The sequence below is a fragment of the Puntigrus tetrazona genome, unplaced genomic scaffold (assembly GCF_018831695.1).
Source record: "Puntigrus tetrazona isolate hp1 unplaced genomic scaffold, ASM1883169v1 S000000608, whole genome shotgun sequence".
In the NCBI taxonomy this organism is placed as follows: Eukaryota; Metazoa; Chordata; class Actinopteri; order Cypriniformes; family Cyprinidae; genus Puntigrus; species Puntigrus tetrazona.
The window spans coordinates 123,570-148,989 of record NW_025048238.1 but is presented as its reverse complement, the minus strand read 5'-3'; the positions used below and the strand labels follow the sequence as shown (position 1 = coordinate 148,989).

General features: G+C 38.1%; 1 protein-coding gene across 1 annotated transcript; it reads left to right on the top strand.

Annotated features, from left to right (window-relative positions):
* Positions 1–12: 12 nt before the first annotated feature.
* LOC122334662 (cyclin-dependent kinase 19-like) lies at positions 13–25,268 on the top strand. Its single transcript, XM_043232675.1, is given in 15 exon segments — positions 13–713; positions 3,630–3,705; positions 11,294–11,404; positions 12,596–12,736; positions 16,491–16,545; positions 17,403–17,487; positions 17,489–17,535; positions 17,612–17,755; positions 19,324–19,393; positions 19,867–19,939; positions 20,265–20,292; positions 20,295–20,361; positions 21,285–21,363; positions 24,104–24,319; positions 24,651–25,268. Coding segments are annotated over 15 exon segments (1,434 nt in total). The 5' UTR covers positions 13–585; the 3' UTR covers positions 24,765–25,268.
* Positions 25,269–25,420: the final 152 nt, after the last annotated feature.

Sequence of the window (25,420 nt, the reverse complement as noted above, 5' to 3'; positions counted from 1 at the left end):
AGCGTCCATTGACTGTAGCGGTCGTCCATCAAAGTGGCGGTTGCGTAAAGGTGTGAGTTCAGACCGTAACAGCACAGCTTGTATATAATGCCCTTGTATAGGCGAATAAACGCTGCACCAGTAAATAGGCAACTGGTAATTGGTCCCCTTTTATTTACGAGTATGCCGATGGTTTGCTCGTGTATTTTACACCATCGTGTGACAGTGCTCGAGGACGCAAGTTATTATCGTACTTCACTTGTAATGACAGCCAATGCAAAGTTTGAACGTTCCAACCACCTGGAAAATTGGAAAGGGAATGGAACGACGAAAGAACGACGTCCGCAGCGCGGTTTGCGCGTTGTAGTTTACAGACGACCTACCGCCGTTAACTCAAACCGATAGATTGGTGTGAGTGCACTGCGGTTCCCAGAAGGCAATCGGCCACAATAACATACGTCACCGAGCACGTGACCATTAAGCGGAGCCGACCAAAATCCCAAACAAGGAAATGGTGGGGTAATAAAACGATCGGATCATTTAATTAATGCATGTAATAATTAATATTTTATTTTATTGTAAATTAAGAAATATTTATGGGTTAAAATGGACCACGACTTCAAAACGAAGCTCGCCGCCGAGAGGGAGAGAGTGGAAGATCTGTTTGAATATGAAGGTTGTAAAGTGGGTCGCGGCACATACGGGCATGTTTATAAAGCGAAGCGTAAAGACGGGTAAGACACACGCGATTGATGGACGCGTTTCACTCACTCTACGCGCTTCTACTGTCAGTGTGTGTGTGTGTGTGTGCAGGGTGTTCATATGTATCTGGGGAATTGTGCTGTTATCTCTGCCCTGTGCGATTGTTTTTGTTTTCATGGGCGCACTTCAAACGGTCCACCCCCAAACCAACGTGATGTATGTTTCACTGCTGTTTGCAGAAGTTCACGTGTTTACCTGTTCATGTGTTCATGCTTTCACACGGGCAGGAGTTTACATGCTTCGGCGATCAGCCTTCCGTGTGCTCAGAAACGCACTTGTCATGTTTACATGCGTTCATTTGTGCAGCGAGGTGTCTGCAGGAGTTCACGTGTTGATCCGTGCAGAAGTTCTCGTTTTCCTGAAAGCCTTTCAGAGGTTCAGAAAGGCATGTTTACGTGTGCAGAAGTTCTTACTCCTAGAGTTTACATGGCATGCACAATGGCATGGGACTTATGTGTTCAGCCGTTGTACAGGAGTTAACGACAGTGTTATATAAAGTAATAAGTGATTTGGATCAATCAGACCAGCACGTGATGATATGAAAATATCTATTTCGTCAGAATTTCTGATATTGATGCTACAAGGATTTCGAAAAAGGCACAAAAGCTGTTCCCTGTATGCGTTTCTGTGTTGAGATGATATTTTGAGGAGCCTGGACGGACCACCAGCTGCTCATTCACACCTTATTCAAAATATCTTTTGTGTCGAGCAGAAGAAAGACAACTCGAGGGTCGGCGAAAGACTAGCATGCGTGTGAAAGCAGCAGTATTTCACATGCATTCGCTTCTCCGTCAACTCAGAACGTGATCGCAGTGTCCTGCGTTGTTTATGTGGGATGCTGGTTTGATTGACCTTTTCTTAGACGGTCAGAGCAAGGAGATTGGCACTGGATGTGTGTGTTTGTGCAGGAGTTATCGGTGCTTCTCTGTATCTCTCTGGTCTCGCTCGAGCTGCTGTTCAGCGAAGTCTTGATTTGAGAACTAGGAAGTTTGGATTGAAACGGTGCTTACTCCATCTGTCTGTCCACTTGTCAAATCGCTAGTTCTCTGTAGGCTCGCGTGTGAGCGTCTCGGGCTGTAGCACAACACACACACACACTCACTCACTCACTCACTCACTCATATGCATGTCTACACACTATGCGTTTTGACTGGGGCTGCTATTTAATCTGTGCTGTTGTTTCAGTAAGTATTCCTCAGTGTGTGTGTGTGTGTGTGTGTGTGTGTGTGTGTGTGTGTTGTTTTTCTAGTTGAACTTTGAAGTTGAAAGCATGCATAGCCACTCATGGAGGAATCTTAATATAAAAAATCAGCTAATCTCTGTAGTACTTGTTAGTTGACCAGGGCAGTGGATGGAATTACGGTTTCTTGTTTTTTCACAAAAAACTCTTCCTGAATTTATTCAATATTTTAGGCAAGTGCTTACATTCAACATACACCAGCTTAGTTATGTTGGGTAGATTGTATATACAGTCCAGTATATATTTCTGAGTGAAGATCAGTCGATGTTTATTGTTGGATCATGAGGTTCTGTAGCCAGCACAGATCCACATGTTTGCATATAAAAGCAGTGAACAATATTAACTGCAATGACTTCGCAGCTACATGTGTCAGAAACTTTACAAGTATATGTAAAGTTAGTTATAGTTAGTACAATGTCTAAAGTGGACTGCCGGGTTAAAGTGCAGCCGCATACACTATTGTCTTCATTCATGTAGAGCCACCCACAAACTCTTTAAGCACAAAGGTAACCGCAACAACTTCAACATTACCAAAAACACTTATATGTCAAAGATAACTGAACACTGGACACGAGCAAGCCTTTCTCTTTACTCTAATCTTCTGGGTTCAGCCTTTGACATGGCATTATGTGGTTTAAGAACAGCTCACTCTTTCATAGTCATACGTAATTATATCCCGAAGAAAAAAAAACGGATGAAAGATATGCTGGTATGCGTCTGATTGGCTGTTTGTTCTGATCGTCAGCGCAGCTCATAAGCACATGTCAGGTTTATAAGGCTGGGGTTTCGTTTTAGTTTTTTTAAGGTTTGAATAATGATGTAATTGGTCATGTGTAGCTAAATTACAAATTTGTAAACCACAGGTGTGGCGAAAATTAGAGTTAATTAGGCTAGATGAGGCCAGCGTTTCCTAGAGCAGTATAGATTTTGGAATTGCATTTATTTTTGGTGAGCGTTATTCATTCGATAATCTGTTTATATATTTGTAATGACTTCTGAAGAGGTGGTGCAAAGGCTTTATAGTCTGACCTCACGCCAACGTCCGAGCGGTTTTCTGTTTGGCCGCGTGCTGAACAGCGTGAACCTGTCGGGTAATATATTTTGCATTGACCAAAAAAAAACCCCAAGGTAATTTGGATTCTTTGTTAACTGATTGGATTTAGTTTGTGAAAAGTCTCAGAGCAACAGTAAACACGACCACACCTTCGGATAATGTCATATATTGGTGCTTATTCACGGAAAAAATATTAGTAATGGCTATAATTGGTTCTAATTATAGAGGTATTTAAGCACTTCCCTGGAAAATGTTTGCATTTCATTGCGTTGGGTTACAAAACATACGAACAAGTGTTGTTTGTTTTTAGGAATGTTAGCTTTGCAAGTTAAATGTATGATAAAATATAGATATTGCATTACAAATAAAGGCAAAAAGAAACATATTGTAGTTCTGAAATAGTGCGCCATTTTAATATATAGTTTAACGTGCAGTGAACTGCATTGTGTGTACATTTTTACATAGCGTTATTATTATTATTATACTGTTATAGCTTAAATATAAGCTACTGAAATACAGTAGATAGTTAGCGTTACTGAATGTGCCTAGATGTCTTTCCTCACCTTTAGTAATGTTGTGTTTGTGTTTTTACAGGAAGGACGAGAAGGAGTATGCACTGAAACAGATAGAAGGCACTGGTATTTCCATGTCTGCCTGCAGGGAAATTGCTGTGAGTTACTTAAAAGCTCATTTTTTAAACTACTTTGCAACGAAACATTCTACAGTTCTTCATCAACAGAGGACTCCAGAAAGTATGCAGCACTAATTTCAGTGAATGATGCAACTTTAACACAGTTTTGAAGATATAATCATGATATTTAAATACTAGACTACTGTATATGTGTGTAAGTTTGAGATACTTTACCAAGCGCTCCGTGTGTAACCAGCACCAGCTAAAAGAAAGCCTTTCACCTTTGCTCGGTATTTGCTAAAATAACCGGAAAATGTTCTTATCGTATTTTAAGGCATTTAATTAAACTCAGGACCATTAGTTTTTTTTGATTGTAAGGCAGTGTTAGTTTACAAAAGCAGTTTAGAGATTTGGTTTAAAGAATTAGTAAAGAATTAAATTGGCTGGATAGTGGTTTCGTTTTTCTTTATACCGTTACTTCCTTATACAATTAAATAATTGTTCAGCCTTGGTAAAAATGAACAAGGACGCCTGTGAAAATTAATCAGTTTTGTTTATGATTCATTCATTCATTCATTCATTCCCAAAATTCAGTTAAAGAGGGCGAAAATAAATCACGTCATGCAATAAATACAAAAACTACTGAATAAAATCTATCATCAATTGTGGCCAGTCTATATTACAGGATAACATTAAATATAATGGATTTTCCCCTCTATTTTCAGTTGTTTTACTTCTGTGTTAAGATTCAGTTTTTTGTTTGTTTGTTTTAATAATAGACCAAACGAATTGCAAATTTATTTTCATAGGCTTCTCTGTTCACATTAACCAAGGGTGCCAATAAATCTGACCGTGACCGAAGGCATAATACTGGAAAGCATTGTTTTCAATATCTGCGGTAGATGAGAAGCTGCAACAGTTCAGGCTGTTCTGCCTTATTTTAAAGGCGTTTTTTTTTTTTGGGTCACGCAAATCAGCCATACTCTCCCACAATCGCATGACAAAAGTGTCCTCATTATCATATGACTACCACAAGGTTAAAAATGTTGTATTTTTGCACAAAAGCTTTGTGTGATCCTAATTGCACTCAATTATTGCCCAGCTCATGTTTCTTACTATTTATTATCTTCTTTGACTATGTTTTTGCACCAGAATGACCCTAACCTGTCACAGACTCGTGAAGTAATGGTGGATCCTGGAGAACGTGCTTTGAATGCGGCTCGTGAGTCAGTCTAGTTTGAATGCGGCCTGTGGCTCAACCTTTCTGTTGGTCTGTAAGAATCGACAGTAAAATACTAAACCGTGACGTACAATGGCTCATCTTCGGTAGCGATGCAGACTTTATCTAGGGCTTGGTTGCAGACCTTTCGATGATAAACATGAGGGAAGTAAAAAGACAGGTTAAGAGATGTCTATGTTGTGAGCAGTGGTAATGAAGGATTAGATGAATGATGTGACGGCAGCATTAACTATTCTGGTGTAACTGAAAAAATAGCTTAGGTCTGAGCACAGAGCCCTGTGGAAGTCAACGTAGTCATTACACGTGCTTGAATAACAAGGAATCAAATTTCCCTTGATCTTCCCTGATCTTTTTCCGTGATCGTTTTCAAAAAGGAAAATTCTGTCATTAATTATTCACCCTCATGTTGTGGTGCCAAACCCTTAAAGGGATAGTTCACCCAAAAATGAAAATTTGATGTTTGTGTGCTTACCCCAAGGCATGCGAGATGTAGGTGACTTTGTTTCTTCAGTAGAACTCAAGAGTTGAACTCAAACCGTCGCAGTCTGTCAGTCATATAATGCAAGTCGATGGGCACGCAGTCTTTGAGAGTAAAAAAACATGCACCGACAAATGCAAATTAAACCTTGCAGCTCATGATGATACATTAGTGTCCTAAGATGTGTCCAAAGACAAGAAACAAAACTTCCGATACACCACAACGTCTGACTCATTCTCAACACGTAGCGCACATTAAGGTACGAATAAATGAATAAATAACGGCTGAAGGTTGTTACTAGGCACAACGCAAAGCCTAACATGAGATGTTATAACACATTATAAGGTTTTTTTATATGCATCTGTGTTACATTTATGTTGCAAACAGAAGGAAGCGGCATAAATACTACTATTGCTTAAGAAAAAGAAGCGGTGTGGATTGTTTTGTGGTTTTGTCACAGTGTAATGCAGCTTTGCAAAGAGGCTGTTATGGATTAAAGGATGAGGTTCTGTGCCTCTGCAAGCAACACTAATAAATGGCCCATAAATAGTTGTGCTTATTTGCATTAGGCTGAGTTAAGTGCTTTGCTCGCCTACCAGCAAATGCACGGGCAGTGCTGGATGTTTTCTCTTACATCTGTCCTGTTGTCTGAATTGTGCGTGCCAGCTTCACTGTTAAATGCGAGGCACGTCAGCGCCACTGTTTGTCTTTCTCTCGGTCCTAATCAGTTTGTTCTGAAAAGAATTGTAAGGTGTGGCCACGTTTGAACCAACTAATCTCGAAACAGGTTCAGCGGCCTCGCGTAGAACAGCCACAGCGGTTTTAAAGAAAAAAAAAAAAATCTATGGTTGATTCTCTGCTCGCAGGAACATTTGATTTCCTGACTCATTTAAAAAATACAGGAAGCTCATCTCTTTTAACCAGCGTTAATTTTAACTTCGTTTTAGCCGTAATCTTTTGACTAAAATACCATTTTAGTTTTAGTCATAGTTTAGTCGTCTGAATTGTTGAAATATCATATGATTTTAGTCGACTAAATGTACAGTAAATTTAGTCAGCTAAAGCATTTGTTAAGCATTTTTCTAACATTCCCAAACCCATTATGTCATTTAGGTTTTATCATGATGACCACTGATTTAACTCTGGTGTTATGTTAAATATAACCACTTTTCATAAAAAACAAGAACATGGCTTTCTTTACAATGAAATACCAATAGTTATATAGGCTAGTTATGCATTTTTTTTTTTTTATATCAACTTGTTTACCATATTATTTAGAGCAGATATATTTATTTATTTATAGAAATACATTTTAATTAATCTTTAGGACTACTAAGTGATTCAGTCAAGAGCAGTGAGTGATTTTTCTTTTTGTTGTTTAAATAACATCAGTAGCTAAATTAGGCTGCTATGCCTTTAAAACCGAATCCACGGATGCAGCGTACTGATTGATGCATGTTCTCTTACTTTCACATAGTGAGATTTTTGAAGGTTTAATGAGTTTTTTTTTATGCCCTGCAGAATAGATCAGTAGGCTATTACATGTTGGAATGAGTTACGTATATAACCTTTGAACAGCGCAGCAAAATCTTATTCAGATCTAATCCCTAATCGTCCCTCCCTAACATTTTCATCTCATTTTGATAAAAGTACACTTCGTTCAATCGTACAATAAGTGAATAAATGCATAGATAAATAAACACAATGAATACAACAATTTCCTTTTTAAAGGCATCATTTTTAAGCACATTATAAGTTGTAACATAAAAAAAAATAACAATACGTTTTCTTAAAATGCATCACACAAAATAACTCTGTTGTTGTTGTTGTTGTTTGTTTAACTATGAACAGTTCCTTTCCTTAAGTCTTAATTGTAGTGAGGGCAGATCAGCTATGTCACCCAGTGACATTCTAGACATGCCTTGCTTCGTTGTAACAGTGTCCCTGTGCATAGTTTCTTTTTTATGTGCCCAAAGTGCATATGTTTTTTATTATCACTATGTATGATCCAATGCATAAATTAATTTACATTGTAAATTCTAGCCTAATTTGCATTTTTCTTGCAACACGTATTATGCTTTTTAATTAAATGTTCAGTGTAGACCTTAATTCTATTGTGATTCTGTTGTCCACTGGGATTTTTACACCCGTTTTATGATCTGTCTGGTTAAACTTACTACTTTTCTATACAATAAAAATATTAGACATCTCTTACGCAATCCACATGATTGCCATCATTTATGTCTGTAGCACAGACAACATTGCATTTTAATAATAATTGCAATGATTAATCAAACACAGTGGGACAGGTTTGAGCCTCAAAAGCAATAACTGTACCAAAAACTTGTTTATTTGCTTCACAACATCTTTGCATGCCAAGTTTCTCAAAGAACCTTAGCATAGAATTGATTCAGTAGCAGCACAATTAGCCCAGGTCTTTCCTGAGATTAAAAACAACTGCATAACAACATTGTTGTTGAGGTTGAGACGTCATGGGTGTAGAGGTCTCAGAAGGCCACATTATGAGTCACGGCACTGTGCATTGTTGTTGTGCTGCTTGCAGACAATTTGTCCATTGAATTGTGTTTAAATTGTTTAAACCCTAGCTGTTCTTGGTGTAGTGTGATATCATGTACTGTCTGACTACCTGTTTGGACTTATGTTGCTGTAACCGTCAAACTAATAGGATCAAACACTCTCTTTCTCAATGTCTGAATATCTGACCTCCCATTGTTGAACAGGCAAAACAGTAGTCATATTGTTCCAGAGCTGGGTGAAAGGTGTTGAAGTTGGCTAGTATCAATTGGTAATTGTTATTTGGACTTTGGTTTCATCATTTTAGGTCCATTTTATAGCTTAATGTCAAACTGCATCCTATTTTTGTATTATGTTTTGATCATTTTCAACATGTTTTCTAGTTTTATCTTTAGCATGAAGTGTAAAAATTTGAGCTTTAAAGCGCTAATCTAAATGATTTTTGTTCACATGCTATTTTGCCAAAAGTATTCGCTCACCCATCCAAATAGTCGGAATCAGGTGTTCCAATCACTTCCATAGCCACAGGTGTATAAAATCAAGCACCTAGGCTTGCAGACATTTGTGGCAGAACGGGTCGCTCTCAGGAGCTCGGTGAATTCCAGCGTAGAACTGCGGGTTGCCACCTGTGCAGCAAATTCAGTCGTAAAATTTCCTCGCTCCTGACTATTCCACAGTTAACTGTATTATAAGAAATCTGATCTAGCAATCTGATGGACAAGTCTGGGTTTGGCGGTTACCAGGAGAACGGTACTGAATGGTACTGACTGCGTTGTTTGGTGGAGGGGGGGATTATGGTGTGGGGTTGTTTTTCAGGAGCTGGGCTTGGCTCCTTAGTTCCAGTAAAAGGAACTCTGAGTGCTTCGGCATACAAAGACATTTTTAGACAATTCTATGCTCCTAACTTTGTGGAATTGCGGAACGGGTTCCACGGAAATCTGGAACGGGAACGGCTCTCTTGGCCGTGACAGCGGAGCAGGATCCATGGAGAACAGGAACGTGAACGGCTCTCTTGGCTGTGACTGTGGAGCTGGATCTGTGGGAAACAGGAACAGAATGGCTGTCCTGGCTGTGACTGAGGAACAGCTAGTCGGAAGAACTAGTCAAGCTTTAGGCTGCTCTCCCCAGATAGAATAGCACTGAGCTCCCTGCAATCGTCTAAAGTGACGAAATCAGCAGAGCAACTTTTAAAATAGGCTAGCTTCATAAATAAACAGCGGATTTGAGTTTTAAACAACTAATTACTGGATCGAAAAACTCTTAAAACTACACTTTATAACACAATAGCAGTAATGTTTTAACAGTAATAAATAGTGAGTTTTTGAGGATTGGCGTTTTACAAATCCACGAGAACAAAAGAATGCATATTGAGAAACACTCTGATGTAATCTCACGGACAGAGCGGAACGTGTAAAGGGCATCTTATTATATCACGCAAAAGTGCAGATTGCAGTCGACCAATCAAGGTTCTGCAGATAGCTCCACCCTTTTGGTACCCTTTGCTGCGCTAGGCACTCTTACAGTAGGGTACCAAAAAGTGGTACGGTATGGTTCAATATTTTGGTACATTTCAAAATTGAAACTGACATAATTACGTACTGTACCATACTGTAGCGAACTGTACCACTCAGTGGAAACAAGCCATTAAAATACTCACAGAAGCTTCCTTGAAGCAGATGACCTCTAGTCACCCTTCTGGGGGAAGAGGAGTAGGAGGAATTGTACCACTGCTTGGTGCATCTGTGGTCTGATCTTCTGTCAAAGATGGTGCAAGGAAAGGAGAGTGTTGAATTGGATATCCATCTGCAAATTGGTAAATGGAAACAAAACTGTTTGGAACTTAGGGTCACAGGAGAAATGCAGAAACATTGCAAGCCATAGGTGAGACCGGAGAAAAGGGAACTGAAACACAGGTCTGTAGACCAAATAAATGAGCAACTAAACACAGGTGAATGCAATCACCAAAGTCAGTTGCATTAGGTCAATCAAAGAATCAAACACGGCTTGTATCTTACAAAATACAAGTTACATTGCAGTACTGATTTTAGTCTAGCAAATAACTATTAAAAACAAGCTGCATTTTTACTAACCTATACATCTTCGAGTGGTTATCACATGTCCTCTGAAGCAGATCGATGGGTTTTTGTAACAAAAATATTTCTCATTTTAAAATGATTGTCTAAATCACTGACGTGCGCGTGCCTGAGTGCACGTTTTTACTGACTTCATATGTCGTCATACATCAAGTCAGAGGTCAGCCAAGAAGCCGAAACTCAACGCTCTTTCTGAGATGCACATGTGACTGAAGTCAGTGATTGTAGGTTATAATTAAAAAAATTGATTTCTGTTACCACAAGCTTTTTTTATTAATGCACCGCTTACACACAAACACGCACACATTTTGCGCAGCTTTCCCATCTAGGTACATGTTAATACTGTTCCACGACTTTTATTTAAATACTGAAATACAGTTTAAATACTAAATCTCTTCATTATATTTTCCTGCAAGGGAAAATTGTAGTTTTTGCAGCAAAGAAACATGCACAGATGTGCATACAGGCAACTTCTCTCCCTCGAATATTCCCTTACCCCTACCCCACCAACTAAAAGAGAATCGAGACACCCCTTCACATGAATGGAGGGGTCGGGGAAAGAGGAAAGGCCAAGGGGTAGAAACGGGATTGGGCCTAAGACTCTCTCGTTCCAAAGAATGACATTCTTCACATATTGCAAACCATCTAACCTGCTGACTATCTGTTAAACTGCTTGTTAAAAGTAGTAATTTAGACAGTTTCTTTGCAAAACAGCCTACACTTACAGCAGGAATTCCTCTGGAGCTACCTGCCTTGCTTTAAGGCGGTTGTTTGCGAATCACCTCTTATGGGATTTGAACTTGCAGATATGCAGTTGCCAGCCCAAATCTGTAATTACTTGTGCACACCATGTCATTTGTTTGAGATACTCAACAGATTAACAGCATGGCTAAGTAGACATGTACAGTCGAGGTCAGAATAACTGACCCTCTTGGTAAATTTATGAAGAGAGCCAGAGTTCAGTTACAGGGAGTCAGTCTTCAGAGCGCTAAACATTGTCTATCCACCTTATTCTTCTAATAAAAATGGATATATATATATATATATCCTAATGAAAGTCTATGCCATAGGCTTACTTTGGATTGAATAATAATGTGGATACACGTATTTATTAACGCTATCCAAATGTGATTTGATTGTTCGAGATGGATGTTAACCCCAGGGTCAGTATTTGTGATAGAAAGTTTAATCTGCATTGCAGTCATTTCAACGTTTTGACATGTATGCGACATTTGGAAAATGAACAGGTGTAGGAACAGGTGTCTCTCCGTCTTTCTGCAGTTGCTGAGAGAGTTAAAGCATCCAAATGTCATCGCCCTGCAGAAAGTATTTCTCTCTCACAGTGACCGCAAAGTCTGGCTCCTGTTTGACTACGCTGAGCATGACCTGTGGGTGAGTACACATGCACTCAAGCTATTATAATGTCGCACTTGTTTTCTACGTTATGTGTTTACGGGAAAAAAAGAAATTCCTAACATTTTCAAAATCATTTGAAAATGGTAACAGACCTTGCATTTAATCAATAAATTAGCTGAGAAAACAACTCAATATTTATATTTATATCTTACATTTTCAAGGGCTTGATACATTTTAGTGGAAGTTCTTCACACAGGTAACGTCATCTTCTATTTAACAGTGCTGCTTTTTAGCTGATTGTCTTTGTAAAAGTGCGTTAGGTCGGGAGTCTTGCCTAGTTTTTAAGATGCAGTGTCAAGTTAAAGGAGTTGTCTGATCTCTTTTGAAGTATAGCACAGTTTATGCTTTGAGCTACATGACTTTGAATATCATCAGAGTTTGTTGTCCTTTTCTGATCCTAATAAATAGATAAATAATAAAATATACATTTTTAAACTTTTCACATGAGTTCATTGAATCATTCAAATTTTTCAAATTTATTTTATAGTTTTTAAATTATTAATTTATAAATGCTATGTTTTGTGGTGAGGTGCATCGCATTTCACAATCTGAACAAACATCAAATTATCTGATATATTAAGAGACTTGGGGCCAGATTTACTAACAGCTTCGCCAGTGCAAAACTGTCTGTGTTAAAGAACCACTGTCAGGATTTACCTTAAACCTTACGATTTAATATGTGAAAAGCACCGATGAACGCCGATCTTCCTGCATACGCCATTTCTTATTGTTTCCTTTCAGATGCATGGGAGGAGAGTGTTTAAATGAATCACGCAGTACAGTCTGTTTACTGTATGGATTTTCACGATGGATTTGATGTGTGTGCAATGTCAGTAAATCATCCATTGAACTTTACACTCCTATCTGCCCTGTTGGGATTGTGCTCTCGTGCTAATTTGCCCCGTTTACTAAATTTGGCCCTTATTGACCTTGAAACCATTAGAGGCATCCCTCTGATCTGCGTGGTTTTCATCGTTTCTGAAAATCGATTGCTCTGATGTTTGCCACCTCAACCGTGGTTAAGCAAATATGCAAAGTGATCAAGAGAGATCGGTTGCTACCAAATCAAGGCACCTTAGCAGAAACAAAAATGAATGCAGGAAATAGTAATCAGCTATTGCGTACGCACAACTCTTATGCAACTTTCTACCAATTCTTATGTTGTAGCACATCATAAAATTTCATCGAGCGTCAAAGGCCAACAAAAAACCCATGCAGCTACCAAGGGGGATGGTGAAGTCTCTGCTTTACCAAATCTTAGACGGCATTCATTACCTGCATGCCAACTGGGTCCTGCACAGAGATCTGGTGAGTACAGACACAAGCCATCTGCAGAAGTATATAGTATAACAGAAACAGTGACTGGTACACAATTTTCATAATTATTAGCTAAGTTCCTTTTTCAAAAATGAAAGGTGCTATATGTAGGATTGACACAGAGTGGTTGAATTGGGAATTGCAGTCCAGATTCGAAATATTGGAGGTTTTTTTTCACCCGACGACTCCTACTCAGACGCACATGCAGTTTGAAATGAAATACGCTGTGTTTTCAACCAACTGGCAACCTGTGGATCCGAAACATGATTGGGTAAACTGGCGGTGGGCAAGGTTTCACGTACCAAAACAGAAGCCGACGTTCCGGGCCGGAACGCACTTTTCAGAGGAGAATAATTGACTGTAGCATTGTTTTTTAGATAAACAAGTATGTTAACTTGGCATGTTTCTTAAATATCTGCAAATATATTCTAGTATTTTTATGCTTCAGTAGAGTCAAAATCCTACGTACAGCACCTTTAACATTAAAAATAAAAAAAAAAATAAAGAATTTTTTTAAAGAACCATACGTTACTGTGGCGCATTAAGTGTGCAGTCAATCTGGAAACATACACATAAAAAGAAATTATGCTTTTCTTTTTAGACTGTTCTTGTCCTGTGTGCAGAGTTTAAATGCCTTCTTCAGCAATTAAATCATCATTCTCTGGCGTTTGCCTTCTTGTTAATAAAAAGGTTGCCAGGTGTGGTACAGAAAACTGAGCCAAAACACATTGATAATAGGATAACCATTATTGTTAAAATGGAAAAATAAAGAGATGTCAATGACTTTATTAAAGAAAGTAAAATGAATTTAAAAATGTGAAAACTTAATATTTGATTAGTTACAGCTGATTAACAATATCATTTACTACACAGATGTCTGTATTTTGTGAAGGTGTGTTTTAGCTTTTTTTAATCATTGGCTACATTTTGCATGCAAATAGATTTATGTTAAGGTACTATTTGACGGTCAAAAAAATAAACCAAATTATTCGTGCAGTGTTAAGAGGGTGTTAGCGTTCGTTAAAAGCATCAGCACAGACTGGGACTGATATGGATTGAATCCAGTGGAAAGTGTCACACACGGATTGTATTTTCTGCACTGTTATGTAATCCCATCGATCCCTGCTGTGTGTCGATCAATGACATGCTCCGTCATTAACCTAGTTGTATATAAGAGTAATAGACATTGTTACACTGCTCAACAGCTGACTTAGTCAACATGAATTAGAAATGGACAGCAGGACAGCTGTTCTTCTTCTTCATTTATACTGTCCTTAGAAAAAAAAAATGCTGTGTAAAAGTGTTTTAAGTGAGAGTTCACCCAAAAATGATAATTCTATCATTATTTACTTAACTTCACTGGTCAAGCATTTATTTACTGATCTTAGATTAAACTAATTGTTTTTAATAAACCAACACAATGACGTCCTTAACAGTTCTTTTATGTGAAAGACGCTTTACCCAACTTAATTAAAAGCCTCGTGTCTTTAACTCAAGTATAATTAAGTGCTTTAAATTATTTACTTTTTACATACAACTCCTGAAGATTTGGAATTCACCACAAATTAAGAAGTGATACCGGTCAAGAGTAATTATAAATAGTAGCAAGAGGAGTTTATTGAGGAAAAAACTCTTGGCGAATATGTGCTTCTAACCAAAAGTGGAAACCTTTTCATTTAATAATAACATAAAGCCATATCTTAGTATTTATTAGTAAAGTATTTTTTTCTTCATACAACAGAGGTTGACATTAACTATGTTACTTTCAGCTACAGTTGATGTTGAAAAATGATGTTTGTTTTTCTCTAAAAAAATATAGCAATATATGGTTTACATAAAGGTGAGTAAATAATAATGGAATAGTTATTTTTGGTCATCTGTTCTTCTAACAGAGGCAGCCAAGTTATTTTGGTAGAAACTACCAACTTGTTACGTGACTCAACCATGTGTGTGGGGTTTTGAATAATAATAATAATAATAATAATAATAAAAAAATCATAATCTATTACTGTCTATAAGTTCAGGAGAAGAATGGAATGCATAAAAGCTTAGAAATTACATAAGGGTTACAAAATCGAACAGAATTTTTATTTCGGGGGAATTATTCCTGAAGCTTTGCCTGTGCGATGTTGCACTGACCTCCACGTGCATGTGCTAGATGCACGTTTTTTACATTATTATACAGGCACGACTAGTGTTTGCATTCAGCGATATCATGTCAACGTTAACATGAATGGTAGTTACTTAAGTATTATTTTTTTTCTTTGCTTTTTTCGACATTGAGGCCTGCAGGTTTACTTCAGAAAGACTTCCCGATGGTCGAAGTGAATTCTAGTGAATGATAGCAGCAATTTCGAGATGGCAGTATTGTTGAGTGAATTACAGAAGCCTTGTGGTTGCTGTTTCCATAGCAACATCCCCTCATTAAGGCTCATAGAAACTCAAGCGTCTCGGAATAATTAGAAGACATCGTTACTTACTGATGCAACGGCCAGTCACCCGCAATCACGTTCAGATCCGTGACGTCTGTCTGTCCACTGCATTTCATTTTGTAAAGCATGTATTATCTGTATTAGTGCCACCAAGTTAGATAAACATACAGAATCCAGTGGACATAAAATAAAGCACTCACAATCTTAAGAAAGCAAGACGGCTAATTAATTTGTGCAGTTTGGAAAACTATTTTTGCAATTCTATTTGCTGGCTTTATACACTAAAAGAAAAACCATTTGTTGTTATGAGCGTTTACGAAAGCATTCACATGCTTTGTTCGATTTTCTATATGGTTTTAGGTTCACTTCAGCATGGCCTTCAGAAATATTAACACCCTGCAACAGCAGTGCAATGAATATTATAAGATGCATAAATATTATAATGAAGATGCTGTCTGCCATACGAAGAGCGATAGCTCAGCAACTGCCACAGCTTCCCCGTGAGACAGAATATTTCCATAAACAAAATCAGTGTCATGGATATATGGTTCATACAGGTGTGAACAGATATACAGCACTGCATCGTTACTCCGGTCTTCAGTGTCACATAAACCTTCACAAATCATTTGAGAATCAACAATACTAATATTTATTTAGAAACCATGTTATACTACCATTCAAATTTGTGTTTATTAATGGAAATTAACGCTTTTCTTATATAAATATGCACTAAATTGATCTAAAGCGACGGGAAACACATTATTAATCAACACCATAAACTAAATATGTGCTTTTGAACTTTCAATTTATCAAAAAAAAAAAAAATCACAATCTATTAAGCGAGCAAAACCATTTTTTAGACCATTTATTAATAAGAACAATTATTAATAACTGATCACCAGTGATAAATGAGCAACAAATCATATTTTCTGAAGGATCTAGACTAATGATGCTAAAGGTTCAGATGCTAATCACAGCTATCGATTGCATTTGAACATATATTTAAGAATAAAATATTTCAGTTTTTACAAATATTTCAGATATAAATAATTAAACATTAATTATACATTAAATGAATCATACTATAATAAGCATTGCCATTTATCGTATTTTGATCAAACAAATGCAGCCCTGGTGAACAGAAACAGCTTATTTTAGAAAAAAAAACGATGATGTGGTGATGATTAATAAAGTCTGAACCACCGTGTACTGATGTACTGTACTGATTTAGATTGTAGTAAAAATTTGCACATCCATCTGTTCAGGATGTTTGGACACATCATTTATGGTCATTTGTGTTCTTTGTCTTTCAGAAACCTGCCAATATCCTGGTCATGGGGGAAGGCCCAGAGCGAGGAAGAGTCAAAATTGGTACTGAAAATACCCGAAAATGTTGCAAATTATCAAGGAAGAAAATGAGATTGTAATTCAGTAGAAACATTTTTGGTCTACTAGTTTTCTATTTAGGTGATATTGTCAGTGTTTCGAGAGCTTAAGCAGCTGTAGGGTCAGTCTGTGCAAATGTGAAGCCATTGTCTTACATAAGACACTATTCTGGGTGGTGACTACTCAGGCCTGTCGCCACTATTTTTACCAGCCAGTGGAATTTGTTATTGTGTTTGGTTACACTGTGGCTCTCGGTCTTATCTTGCCTCACTTGAGTACTGGAGCCACAGCATGCAAGCAGCACAACTAATTATTTAATCTCTCATGGGTTATGACACACGGGTCAGAATATGGTCAACAATTTCCATTATGTTTCGAAAATAGCACAATTTCTACTTTCCTGTTAATCAAGCGCAGGGTTGCCAGGTCTGCACGACAAAACCAGCACAGTTGGTACTCGGATATAGCTGAGAAAAATGTCTATGAAAAATTACAATCAAATTTCATCCTCAGTTGAAAAAAAGGAGGGAGTTTTGCGGTGTAAGAGTATCCCAGTTAAACAGGAAAACCGCAGACTTGGCAACACTTATAGTCTCTAGAATGTTCTCAATGTTATTTCAATGCATTTATTATTATAATTATGATGCCACATTGTCACTTCATGGCCCCTAAAACCCACCAGTTATTTAATAATATTAAGTGAAATACTTACAGATGACTAGCAGACTATTGTCTTCTTCTATGTCATGAAAAACCAAATGTATTGCTCACCCAAGGCTTGAAATGACCTTCAAACATGATAGGAGTGGGCCATTTATGGGTTTCTGTGTTTGTTTTTCTTAGCGATATGGGCTTTGCCCGACTATTTAACTCTCCACTGAAGCCCTTGGCCGATCTGGACCCAGTAGTCGTCACGTTCTGGTACGGGCACCGAACTGCTGCTCGGGGCGAGACACTACACCAAAGCAATTGGTAAGTTGTGTGTATTTCAAGCTGTCTGTCTGTAGTCTTTGTTATCTGTACTCAATATTCTTTGACTTCTTTTCAGATATTTGGGCAATAGGCTGTATCTTTGCAGAGCTATTGACGTCAGAACCGATCTTCCATTGCCGACAAGAAGACATAAAGACCAGCAATCCTTTCCATCACGACCAGTTAGATCGCATATTCAGCGTCATGGGCTTCCCAGCAGGTGAAGGAGCTTAGCTTATCTTATGGCCACCTTTGCTCTGCCTCGCTATACTACTCTCAGGAATTCATTAGATTAACCTCACTTGTTTTAGACTGGATCAGTTTACCTGAATCTAAACTGGACTGACTGCTCATGGCATTTCCTGGCTGTTGTATTGGTGTAAAAATAAATCTGCTGAGGTTTTATCTCAGTAAGTTATTTCAGGATTTATCTATGATAGCTTTTTTTGTTTAAGATTAGGAGCAAGCAATTTAAATTAGCGATGTACTTGACTTACCTCTTCTTATTTCGCTTAAGTTTAAATATTGTATGTGTTTTTTTTGACTTTTTATAAAGCCTGTGATCTTTTGTCCTTGTGTGGGCCCTCTTCCCAGCTACAAGTTTGATATATTACTTGCGTATATTAGTGCTACTGTTTTGAGTCATTTGGTTTTCACCTAAATGTGAAGCTTTTGCACAGTGATAAAAGACTTGTCATTGATTTGTTGAATCAGTGAATGGGTGATTGGTGATGGTTCATATGAAATGGATTATACCACAATAATTGACCAGCATGAAAAAAAATGATGCCGCAGTTGCTGCAAGCGGTTGTACAGAACATACTGGAAATAGAAGGCGATGTGAATTGCCCACCCAAAAGCGTTGATATTTCATAGGCGTGCGGGGACAAATACTCAAAGGGTAGTGAGGGTTCATAAGCATGAACCAAACAAAGGGAAATTATTGAGATAATCAGACAACAGGTGAACTGAATGAGTAATTAAACAGAAAACTAGACCGAATAGGGCCAAAGCAAAAAGCGGAGCACAAGTTACATAGATATTTAGGACCAGATTTACTAAACAGGCTAAATTAGCTTGAGTGTGGCAGCGCAAAACAGCAAAGGGCCGATTATAACCAGGCATGTGAAATCTACTACAAACCACTGGTGTAGTATGAGTTAAGATGGGCTTTTTGGGAGTGAAATAATGGTGCAAACACCAGTAAACTGACTCAAACTTCAGTAAATCACCTTGCACGATTTATTTAAATACTCTCTTCCCTTAAATTTGCATTTGAAAGTGAAGCTTCCACAAATGCATATACAATAAGATTAGCTGTGCTACATCTTTTCGTCACTAATTTTCACTTGGTGTCTTTAGTAAAATCCTGAAAATAGTTTTTTAACACCGAAATTTGACGCAAGATGCTTCTGAAAAGCTCTTGTCTGCTGCTGAGGTTATTAGAGAGTAACTACAGATGTGACAACTGCATTTTATTTTACAGTACAGGCTCTTAGGTGTACTTACAGTATGAGTCGAGGTTAAGTTTAGGGCTAGAATGAGGGTTAGTACCTTGTTATTTACCTCTTTATAGCAATTACTCTAAGTATATGTGCATGGAAGACTCAAGTAGTAAATGCTGATGCGTTATTTGTAAGTACAGTGTAGCAAATGCACACTATAGCAGCAAATAATTGTATCAAATGCATAATTTTCATAAGTACATAGTAGTTCGAGTCCTTATGTTATTATCACTCAGTATTTGAACTGGCACTGTGCACTATTATGTTTATGTGTAATTTCTAGATAAAGACTGGGAAGATATCCGGAAAATGCCAGAATATCCCACTCTACAGAAAGATTTCAGAAGAACCACGTGAGTAAAGCTCTTTACCAGAATAACAACCAGGGCTTAAAAGCAGGGAAAACTCCCAGCAGAACTGATATTTTACCGTTTCTGTTCTTACCTTCCAAAAACGGTTTTCTAGAAAACAATACCGGTTAATCATTTTATTTTATTATATAGCAACTCTGCATATATATCTGATCTGTCTTTTAATAACATGTTTCACATAATTAGTTCGTATCATTTAAATGTCTTGTGTCTTATCTTATAACCGAAAGTAAATGAGTTTACCTCACATTCGTAATTTCAAATAAACGTTTCTGTTCAGAGCAGTTTTTTTTTTTTTCGTGTTAAATATCATTTGTTCCCGTTTTTTTGTTTTGCGTTCCTTGAACCAGTTCAGAGCCCTTAGATCTCAAATGTATGTATTGTGCAAAGACTAGCTGTACCTCGAGATTTACCATTAAGTGTGTACATATTCATTCTTTGAATGTTTTTTGCAGATATGCCAACAGCAGTCTTATTAAATACATGGAGAAACATAAAGTCAAACCAGACAGCAAAGTGTTTCTCCTGGTGAGTTTATTGTCCGCTCGTATCAAAATGGAAATCAACTATATCACAGTACCAGTGTTTTTTTAAATGTTAGTTTTAAGGTGTTTACTTGTGTAAATCATTTGCTTTAGTGATTTTAGACATTCCTTTTGCTAATATTGCAATAATTCAATAAGAGTTTGTAACTGATTCCTACAGTAGCTAATGGCATCTATCTATTTGTTCTGTATCGGTGAGGTAGTCTATTAAATTGCCACAATTTAGTGTTCATACATACAATATGACCAAAAACCATGCCATCTTGTAGCTTCATCCTTCCTACAGTAATTAATCGAATCTGATCTAGCTCCAGAAATTGCTGACTATGGACCCCACCAAAGAATCACTTCTGAGCAGGCACTGCAGGACCCATATTTCCTGGAGGACCCCTTACCTACGTCTGAGTAAGACTCGATTTCCACATGCTGAGTGATCTTAGAGCAGAAAAGTCAATGACCGAAAGTATGTAGACACCCAAACACCAGTCATATGTACTTGTTTAAAACAGTTAGCATTAATAGAGAGTAGGGCTGGGACAATAAATCATCGTGGATGCATCCTGATTCCTCTGTAATCGATTCTGAGCAGCACATGGCGCTCTACTCTAGTTTTATCCACAGACTCAGATGCTCACGAAGAAGAGTGCTTGTGCGTCACGTTATTAGCTCAGAATGCTTTTATGACACAAGATTAAAGTAAAAACCCTTGTAGTTCGCTTCAGCCCTTTTTTATTTTATTACTGATTATTTTAGGCTCAAGCCTGGAATTAAGCGAACACGGCTGTTTCTAAAGCATGCAGCGCCATCTGCGGTTCAAAACTAAGCTCAGAATCGATTCCAGAGGCATCGCCATGCATTCGGAAAATCTCGAAATGATCCAGGAAAAAAAATTCTGCAACGATTCATCGTCCCAGCCCTCATAAAGAGTTAATATTCTCTAAAACGCACCCAACTATAGAAAGAAAGCTATGGGAAGTTAATTTTGTGTGGTTGTCTCATTCATGTCTGAGCTTGAGACTCAATGTATCAATTTTTATAAAACTCACTTTATTAATTTTCATGGTGAAAGAGGTACTCGATTCTCTAGAGTGTCATTCTGTGCCATTGCGATACGATTTGTTTTCACTGGAACCTAGCCAAACCCTTAAATTAGAAGCGGGTGTCTGCTTTCATTTCACTATGTAGTATAGCATACCACAAATATTAAAACAGCTTTTACAGCGGCTTAAACAGGAACCACAGTTGTTCACCTGCCATTAAGTAACCCGGTTGCAGTTCTTTTAAAAACTGCTTTAATGTGTTCTGTGTGTGCATGTGTGTGTTTTTAGTGTGTTTGCTGGATGTCAGATTCCCTACCCCAAACGAGAGTTTCTAAGCGAGGATGAACCGGAGGAGAAAACAGAGAAGGTAACAATGGATGATTTAAAACTTTCTTATTTTGATAAGATGTGTTTTCATGTGCTTTGCAAGAACCATTAGAACCACTACTACATTATATTTTATATATGTGTGTGTGTGTATACATATATATGAATAAAATATGCAGTCATTTTTTCATTTTTGGGTAATTACATGTAATTAAACAGCCCTAATTTGCATGAATGAAATTAATGTAAAATAATCTGCCAAAATTGACATAACCTCAAAAGCGCAAGGATCATTTAAGATCAGGGCCGACTGGATTCATGATGTTTGTGTTGTACAGCTTCTGCCTAGGGCCGTTGCCTGCCGTTAGTCAGGGCAAATGAGACAAGTTTTTACAGAAATAAAAACCTATTATAAAATTAGATGTTACAAAAATCAATCAATGCAAGTATTACAAAATATGACCTTAAAAGTGTAAAATTTGCTAGTATTTATAAAGTAATTCTGTCCAACAGCGACACCAGCTGTTCACTGAGGACCCTGCTTTTTAGGGTCATATTACAGTCACATCTGCTTACTGGGATATAATATTTTAAATGATAATGATTTAAAATTAAATGGCAACAAATGATCGTGACTCCAAAAAATTGCCTATATAAAAGTTAATAATATTAATACAGTTGTGCAAATTTTGCATCATCATTAAAAACGCTGCATGCAACTGAGAACAGTAAATGTCATTTAGGTCTTCTGGACTTTTTTGGATCTATATTTCTATGGCTTCAGTGCTAATAATACTGGCTTTGTTAATAATTGTTTATCTGACCATATACTTGTTATGTTTAATGTTTTCTGTCCATGTAAACTCTCCACTCTTCAGACGTTTTTGTTGTGTTCCCACCTTTTTATTTCATCCACAGCTCTAGACTTTACAGAAGTTTATATAGCCACCTCATTGTGGAGGTTTATTAGTTCTCCTCTCCTTTTTGTTGGTCCAGAGAAATTAGTCGCATTTGAACTATGTTTGTACAGTCATTGTCGACTCTGTTGCTCCGTATAAAGTCAGGAAATATAAAATTGACTTAAGAATCCATGGACTTTTTTCACGTTTTGAGGGAGAATTTGACCGAGAGCTGTGCAGGCGTTGATGTAATTTGACACTTTTAATGCATCTACAGTTCTGTTTTCAACCATAAATAAATGATTCGGTTCAGCAGGAGGGCTGTGTTTAAGTCCACCTTCATACACCTACGACGTGTTGCTGAAATACATTTTGGAAAGAAATGTTTTCTCTCTCAAGGACAGATTATTTACTGTCTACTTGTGGGGTCCCTCTGGGACTTGTCATAGGACCCATGTTATTTTCCTTGTACGTGCTTTTGTTGGCCTTACAATTTTTTTGATTGAAATATGGTGCAGATTATATTTGCTTTTCAGACTATCAACCACCGAACTCGTTTAACCTTGCGGGCTTCTAAACCAACGCAGTTGAAGAGCTGGCTTTAGCAATGTCGTAGGTCTGAAAACCTCAAAGGACATTGTGACCTTGAGCGAGGCATCGGTGCTTAAAGGAGATTTTCCCTGTACTGCAAGCTACTTTAGATGAAAGCGTCTGCTAAAATGACTGCTTTCTTATAGTCTCTACTCTCTAATGCTCATTTGTGATGTTGCTCATTCCAGTGTAACTAAGAGGGAAGCTGAGTGCCGAGCAAGAGCTCAGATAGCAGCGTTGTTAAGCTATGGACTCAGTCACTGAAGGATGAAATGTATTCAGGCAAAAGGCAAACAAATGCAAACAAACAAACACACACAGCATAAAATAACCATCTTACATCTGCAGTGCTGGAGGGAGCTAATATTTACTTTTACATTTATTGGCTTCGGCCGCACCGTGTAATGCCCATTCAACTGCTGCTCTTCTGGGTAGCACAATTTCAGGACGGCTGTGAGTGTATTTGAGATGAACCTCGCAAACATATCTGAAGCACGCGTGCATTACAGAGGCCTACGGACGTGGATTGGGTTTCTGACACGCGAAAGCCCCGATTTACAAAAGGTTTGCATGTACAAAAAAAAAAAAAGCTAAGAACGTATTTACTTAAAATGACATCTTTTATTTTCAGTGAGTTTCACCTGATGAATTTGGTCATTTGGAACGTTTCCTCCTTCATACACACAACACAAAATTATTCATGAGCAATTTTTTGGTCAATATATATATTTAAGTGAACATCATAACGAAGCTTTGACAGTCTGTTGCTGCCCAGCATGTCAACAAATATCTTAGCTTGTTTTTAACACGTATTCCTAGCTATATTTTACAGCAACTTACGTTTCAGAGCTAAAAATAGGGCTTTTAAATTACTGGTTGATTAAAACAGATGTCTGACTGTGTCTTTGAAGTGGACGATATATATATGATATTGCGCCAGTCAATATAAATCAATTAAACGAGCAATCGCAACAAATGAATTCATTCAATATCCATCAACAAAGCCTGTATAGTGTTTGCAATGGAAATAATAAAAAGTAAAAAAATAGCGTAAATTGAAAAGACAAGTGACATCAACATCTTCCGAACAGAATAATTTTTCAGCGAATGCCAAAAGTGGAACGCGGTTCAGTTTTAAATGAGGAAAAAAATCTCGTTCAATGCGGTTTTGCAAAAGTTTATTGCGAAGTTCTGAAATGAATAATTTATGTTAAAATGGTTGTCCTGCTTTAAATGTCTAATAATTAAAGGTAGCATTCAAAGCGCCGTGATGTGTTGTGTGATCTTCAGAACCAGACGCAGCAGCACCAGCAGACGGCTGCACAGAGGCAGACGCAGACGCAGACGCAGCAGGCTCCAACCCAGCAGAGCTCGGCGCAGACAAACGGCACATCGGGCGCCGCAGGGGCCAACACGGGCCCCTCCATACAGCATGGACAGGAACAGGGGCCACCAAACAAAAAACCTCGCACCTCAGGAACCAGTGTTCTTCAAACAGACTACCAGGTAAAACGCGCCAGACATTATTCATTCATCATTGCTGATTGGATTGGATAATGGGTATGAACACTGGGAAAATGATGAATACTTGCCAAGTCTAAATCTGACTAAACTTGCAGCAGTAATCACTAACATAAATAATTTTTAACACATCTTGGCGTAGCGTGTAGCACAATCTGACAGTCGGAGCTGAACAGACGATGCGTGTAAACCAAATGAATGTTTATTATGTAACAATATACAAGTTAGCTGTGTTCAGCTCAGCATTACAAGAAAAACTCGGTCAATGCGAAACACTAGATCGTTTCAATAAATCATAGTTTTTTCTTCATTGCAGCACTCCAGCTCGCGGCTTGGTTACCAGAGCAATGTCCAAGGCTCTACCCAGTCGCAAAGCACTATGGGATACTCGTCCTCATCTCAGCACTCTCATCAGTCTCATCGATACTGAGACTCAAAGACATACGTAAGCACTTAAAAAAAGAAATATTAACCGCAAGCTAAACGCCAGGCAAGTCGGCGTTGTCCTTCAAATCAGTTGCTGGGTCTTTCCCGTAACATGGTCCCGACAAACCCACGTTTCTTCCCTTGCAAAGCCGCCTGCCGTCCCGCGATTCTCAGCAAATGCTACTCCAACCAAAGCACAACTTTACAATCGCTTTCTTTTGCTCAGAGCTGCTCAGAAGAACCAGAGCCACGATTGGGCTTTGCAGCATCTCGGTTTTTCAACATACTGTATTAAAACTTCCACCAGCTCCGACACCAACCTAATAGTCTGCTGACTGCTGAGCATGCTTACTCTTCTTTCACCACCGTTAAACCAAAACAGTCTCGCAGTGCTATTCGGGTCAAAGCTGCAGAGCGAAGTAAAACGAGGCTTTTTGCAACGGGTCGTTAAAGCTGCCATCCCAGTGGCCGGCATCGTACCTACCAGATCTCTCCATTTACAGTGTTCGGTGACAGCTGCATGGTGCGACCCACATATTTGATTTTGGGTTCTCGCCGTTCTCTTTTCGTGGTTGAGGCTGGTTGGGACACCATCTCAGATCAACTCGTGAAATGAAGTAGATCTGAGGGTTGCGTTGTTAGGACATGGAATAATTTGAC